General features: G+C 42.2%; 1 protein-coding gene across 1 annotated transcript; it reads left to right on the plus strand.

Annotated features, from left to right (window-relative positions):
* Window positions 1–5,581: 5,581 nt before the first annotated feature.
* On the plus strand, window positions 5,582–6,004 carry LOC142169646 (uncharacterized). Its single transcript, XM_075231539.1, has one exon. The coding sequence runs from the start codon at window positions 5,582–5,584 to the stop codon at window positions 6,002–6,004; it is 423 nt and encodes a 140-aa protein (XP_075087640.1).
* The last annotated feature ends 529 nt before the right edge of the window (window positions 6,005–6,533 follow it).

Here is a 6,533-nt window from a genome sequence, read left to right on the forward strand (position 1 = left end):
ATTTTCGCATTTGCATTTAGTGGGTGGTCGCTTTTGTGATTAGGTACTGGGGGATGGCAGCTTAAGCTTCGCATTTGCGATGAGGGGACTCCTCGCATTTGTGAGACTTTTGTTGCTTTTGCAACTTCTGAGGACCTGAGGCACTGATCGCATTTGCGATCACTGTTCTGCATTTGCGGGTATTGCATCTGCGAACAAGTGTTCACAAATGCGACACGTGCAGCTGGGTAAAAGAGGAAAAAATTGGGACTTAGCTCATTATACACCATTTCTCAACCCCAAACACTCTAGAGACAATTTTTGAAGAACTTTTTCATCCCAAATTCATTGGTAAGAACCTCTAATCCACTTTTTTTTATCTATTCCTCATTACTTTTCATGAGTTTTTAAAATCAAATCTAGGAATGTCATGGTAGAAATTAGGGTTTTTGGATAGAATTTTGAAATTTTATAAAATTGAGATTTAGACCTCAAGTTGAGGTCGGATTTTGAAACAAATCACATAACCAGGCTCGGGGGTGAATGGATAATCGAGTTTTAGTCCGAATCCCAGGTTTTGACCAAGCGGGCCTGGGGTTGGATTTTGTTGACGTTTTTTCAATTTAGCTAAAGATTGAACTTTTTTCGTTCGCGGGTAGTTTCTAAATTTTATTTTGAATTATTTGATTGATATTTTGCTAGATTCGGTTGGTTTGGAGGCTTGTTCTAAAGAAAAAGCTGTAGTATAATATTGATTTGGTTGCAGAATGAGGTAAGTGTCTTGCCTAGCTTTGTTCCCAGACAATACACCCCTATCGCCGAACCCATAGCCCCAAACAAGACTTGTGCCTATCACTCAAGCATGAAGGGTAATGCTATCTAGGAATGCCTCATTTTGAAAGACAATATCTAGATGCTGATTGAAATCAAAGTTATACAAGCAAATGAGTCCACGCCAAATGTCCGCCATAACCCTCTTCCCGATCACAGGGGTGAGGGAATAAATGTGATAGAAACTGATGAAGAATAGGATCAGGAAGGATCCATCGGGCTTATCCAAAAGGGTGACACTCCCAAAACATCTCCTGTCACCCTCTTTCCAATTGTGGTGCAAACCTAGGTGCCATTCGGGGTCGAGGTAGCTACGCCCTTCACTGTGATGGTAGCTCCAATACCGTTTTATAAGTCTGATGCTGTCCCATGGGATTATGTGGCGGAGGCAAGGAGAAAAGGAAAAGCCAAAATGGAAGAGACAGGATCTGCACAAGGAATGACTAGACCCGGCAGGGTTTACAGACCTAAAATTCTTTGAGGAACAAGTAAAGAGACCGCACCGAAACCACCTATTATGGAGACAGACACTGATGATCTTTGGAGGAAGGTGCAGGCGAGGGAATGCTCCGTTGTCGATCACTTAAACAAGACTCCTGCCCAAATATCCATCTTATCACTGTTGCAAAACTCAGATGCACACAAGAATGCCTTGATGAAGGTGTTAAGTAAAGCTTATGTATCTACCGGTATCACTAGTGGAGATGTGGCGAACATGGTGGGGCAGATACTGGAGAGTCACAAGATTACTTTCCATGAAGATGAGCTACCTCCGGAAGGATTGAGTCACAACAAAGTATTGCACATTACTATGCAATATGAAGACAAGTTAATTGCTAGGGTTCTGATAGACGGGGGTTCAAGTCTGAACATATGCCCTCTGACTACTTTGAGAAGACTGGGTATAGGCCTGCATGAGATATGGATGGGAAGTATGAACGTGAAGGCATTTGATGGGTCTCAGAGAGCCACCATCGGAGAGATCAACCTGGATCTATAGATGGGCCCGACTTGGTTCGACGGTGAATTCCAGGTGCTAGATATATCCGCTACTTATAACTTATTACTGGGATGACCATGGATACACGCAGCTGGGGAAATCGCTTCTACTCTGCACCAAGCTGTGAAGTTTGAGTGGAATCATCAAGAGGTGATTATTCATGGAGATGGAAGTAACCCTATCTACACCAACAAGATGTGCCAGCTATCGAGAATAAGAGGAAATTGGGAGGAGAAATATATCACAGCATTGAGCGGATAAACGTAATCGAGAAAGAGCGATGGTGGAGCAACAAGATAGAGAGCATACTGATGTGGTTAGGGTTTGAACCGGGCAAGGGACTTGGTCCAAAGCTTCAAGGGATCACAGAACCAATACGACCACAATATCATGGCACAACCTTTGGTCTCAGATATGAATACACCGTGCAAGAATATAATGATTGGATACTGTCATGGCGTGACGTTTACTATCCATTGGAACAACCCATACCACCGGTGCACCAGACATTCCGCCAGACTGATGTGATTTGGGGATCCAAGGAAGATGAGGTTTTGGACGGTATGAGGAAGCTATTTCTGGACAAGGAAAATATGGACTGCAGTGCAATCTTGGGGGAGGAGGAGGAAGACCTTACCATTCAAACAGTGGGAGAAGGAGCTGTTCTCAGGAACTGGACTGCTGCAACATCCCGGGCTCGCCGAGCACCTGGGTAGCCTTGGCAGAACTAGCATGATTCATTTTAAAATTATTTTTGGTATTTAAGACATTTTTAGTGTTTTGTTTTGAAATAATTACTCGAAATATCGAGTCGTACTTGTTTGATAGTTTTAATTAATGCATCATTGCTTTTTCGTTTATTCATATTATTATCTTTCTACATTCTTTTTCAGCATAATTATTACATATCCTGATGAACCTACAACTGTGACATGTAATGAGATAACATAACATAAGGAAAGTGATTCGGAAGATGATATAATACCTGAGGAAATTTTCAAAGAAGTAGATAATTTTGAGAATAAACCAAAGTCCTATCTGGAAGAAACTGAGGCGGTTAACTTAGGGAATTCTGAAACAGTCAAGGAAACTCGCATTAGCATTCTTCTATCACCATCAGAGAAGGAAGAGTACATCAGGTTTCTAAAGGAATATGAGGATGTTTTCGCATGGTCCTACGATGACATGACTAGGTTAAGCACATCCATAGTGGCTCACAAGCTACCTATCAACCCTATGTGTCCGCGGGTAAAGTAGAAGCTCAAGAAATTCAAGCTAGATATGAGTTTAAAGATAAAAGAAGAGGTTACCAAGCAAATCAAAGCCAAGGTCCTTCGGGTGGTCAAGTACACAACTTGGCTAGCCAACATTGTACCGGTTCCAAAGAAGGATGGGAAAGTCAGGGTGTGCGTTGATTATCGAGATCTGAATAGAGCAAGTCCTAAGGATGATTTACCGTTACCCAACATACACATACTGATCGACAACTACACAAAGCATGAACTCCAATCCTTTGTGGATTGCTTCGCAAGATATCACCAGATTTGGATGGGTGAAGAGGACGCCGAAAAGACAGCCTTTATCAATCCATGGGGAATGTATTGCTACAAAATGATTCCATTTGGTTTGAAGAACACTGGAGCAACCTACATGAGGGCCATGACTACTCTTTTCCATGATATGATACACAAAGAAATAGAGGTGTACGTGAATGATATCATCATCAACTCTAAGAGAACTTCAGATCACATAGCAGACCTAAGGAAGTTTTTCGACCGACTACGAAAGTACAATCTTTAGTTGAATCCTGTGAAATGTGCTTTCAGAGTCCTTGCTAGAAAGTTACTGGGTTTCATCATAAGTCACCACGACATTGAGTTAGACCCATCAAAGATCAAAACTATTCAGGACCTGCCACCGCCGAAGAGCAAGGAGGATGTGATGCGTTTTCTAGGCCGCCTAAATTATATCAGCTGTTTTATAGCGCAGTCAACGGTAATATGTGAACCAATCTTCAAAATGCTGAAGAAAGATGATGCGACTAGTTAGACTGAAGAGTGTCAAAAGGCTTTTGATAAAATCAAGGAGTACTTGTCCAAGCCGCCCGTGTTGGTCCCACCGGAGCTCGAGAGACCTTTACTGCTGTACCTATCCATGTTGGATGGATCATTTGGTTGCGTATTGGGGAAACATGACGAAACCAAAAGAAAGGAGCAAGCAATATACTATATGAGTAAGAAGTTCACACCATACGAAGCACGATACTCTCTGTTGGAACGTACATGTTGTGCCTTAACATGGATAGCCCAAAAATTGAGACATTACTTCTGCGCATGCACCACATATCTCATATCGAGGATGGATATGCTGAAATACATCTTTCAGAAATCCATGCCTACGGGTAAGCTAGCAAAGGGGCAGATATTGCTAAGTGAGTTCAAAATTATCTATGTGACCCAGAAGGCAGTCAAAGGGCAAGCATTGGCAGATCACCTGGCAGAAAACCCCGCAGACGGAGAATACAAACCTTTGAAGATGTATTTTCTTAATGAGGAAGTGTCATTTATAGGGGAAGATATTGCCGAAGAATATGATGGTTGGAGGATGTTTTTCAACGGAGCCTCAAACTTCAAAGAAGTGGGTATCAAAGCTATTTTGGTATCAGAAATCGGTCAACATTACTCAGTATCCGCCAAGCTCAGATTCCCGTGTACCAATAATATGGCAGAATATGATGCTTGATCTTAGGACTCAGGTTGGCTGTCAATATGATTATTCAGGAATTGGTGGTAATCGGAGATTCAGATATGCTAATACATCAAGTACTCGGAGAATGGGCCACCAAGAATACTAAGATATTGCCATACCTGCACTGTGTGCAAGATTTGATCACGAGATTCACAAAGGTAGAATTCAAACATGTTCTAAGAGTTCAGAATGAGTTCGCCGATGCGCTGGCTACCTTGACTTCCATGGTACAACATCCAAACAAGAATTTTATTGATCCTATCCCGATAGAGATTCGAAAGTAGCCAACTTATTGTGCTCATGTTGAAGAAGAGTTTGATGGAAATCCATGGTTTCATAACATTAAGGAGTATTTGAAGAAAGGAGAATACCAGGAAATGCTACACACACTCAGAAGCGTACGCTTCGAAGATTGGCCAACCATTTCTTTCGGAGAGGAGGAATTCTGTATTGAAGGACTCCTGACTTGAGATTGCTGCGATGTGTCGATGCCAAGGAGGCATCTAGGTTACTCGAAGAGATACACACCGGAACCTGCAGACCTCACATGAAGGGGTTCGTTCTAGCCAAGAAGATATTAAGGGAATGGTAATACTGGATGACTATGGAGACAGTACATGATGATATGACATGGGTGCCACCCAACGAACTTAATGCAACGAGTTTACCCTGGCCTTTCTCTGCCTGGGGCGTGGACGTCATCGGACTAATTGAACACCCTGCTTCCAACGGACATAGATTCATTTTGGTGGCCATAGATTACTTCACAAAGTGGGTTGACGCCGCTTCCTATAAAGTTGTGACTAAGAAGGTCATAGTAGACTTCGTCCGAGATCGTATTATTTGCTGATTTGGAGTACTTAAGTCAATCATTACCGACAATTCTGCCAATCTCAACAGTGATCTTATGAAAGCCATTTGTGAAATATTCAAAATCAAGCACTGGAACTCACAGCATATAGGCCGCAAATAAATAGAGCCGTGGAAGCCGCCAACAAGAACATCAAGAAGATATTAAGGAAGATGGTGGATAACTACAAGCAATGGCATGATAAGCTACCATTTGCTTCGCTAAGATACCACACCACAGTCCGCACATCAACTGGGGCAACCCCTTATCTACTGGTTTATGGTATTGAAGCTGTTATACCCGCCGAGATGGAGATTCCTTCCCTAAGAATCATACAGGAGGCCGAGCTCAGCGATGCGGAATGGATACAGAGCCGGTATGAGCAACTGGCTCTCATTGACGGTAAGAGGATGAACACGGTGTGTCATGGTCAACTGTACCAGAATAGAATAACAAGAGCTTTCAATAAGAAGGTTAGACCAAGGCAATTCACACCGGGGCAATTGGTATTGAAGCATATTTTCCGTACCAAGACGAGGCAAAAGGAAAATTCTCACCTAACTGGTAAGGCCCTTACACGGTTCACCGAGTACTGACAGGTGGAACAATCATACTTGCAGAGATGGACGGATAAATATGGCCAAAACCTATCAATTCGGACGCCGTCAAGAGATATTACATTTGGGATTGTATTTGCACTTTCTTTTGATGTAACATAAACCACGCTTGACCTGATTCCCGCTTAAGAGGGGATATGTAGGCAGCCCTATGGGTTCGGTCACATCATAATAAAATCTTCATTCCCCTCTACGGTCAAGAAACAGAGCAAGATTTTGAGTTTTCGTCAGTCTCATTACGTTAAGGATCGCCAAGTAATGTATCACCAGAAGTATACATTAAACTAGGGTAGAATTTTGAGGAGGTCCTCAAAATTCTGAGTTAAGAAGGTCGCAATGTCTCAAAGCATGTCACAATCTATGATTCGACCAAACTATTTACTTTTGTTAAGTATTTTTTAAAGCAATGGCATTACTTATAAATGATTTACCATAAATGCATATTTTCGAAAAACCACATTTTCTGTAGTAGCCAGAGGTTACACAGGGTGACTCGAACAGGTGTCAA

Source organism: Nicotiana tabacum, chromosome 15, assembly GCF_000715075.1.
Source record: "Nicotiana tabacum cultivar K326 chromosome 15, ASM71507v2, whole genome shotgun sequence".
In the NCBI taxonomy this organism is placed as follows: domain Eukaryota; kingdom Viridiplantae; phylum Streptophyta; class Magnoliopsida; order Solanales; family Solanaceae; genus Nicotiana; species Nicotiana tabacum.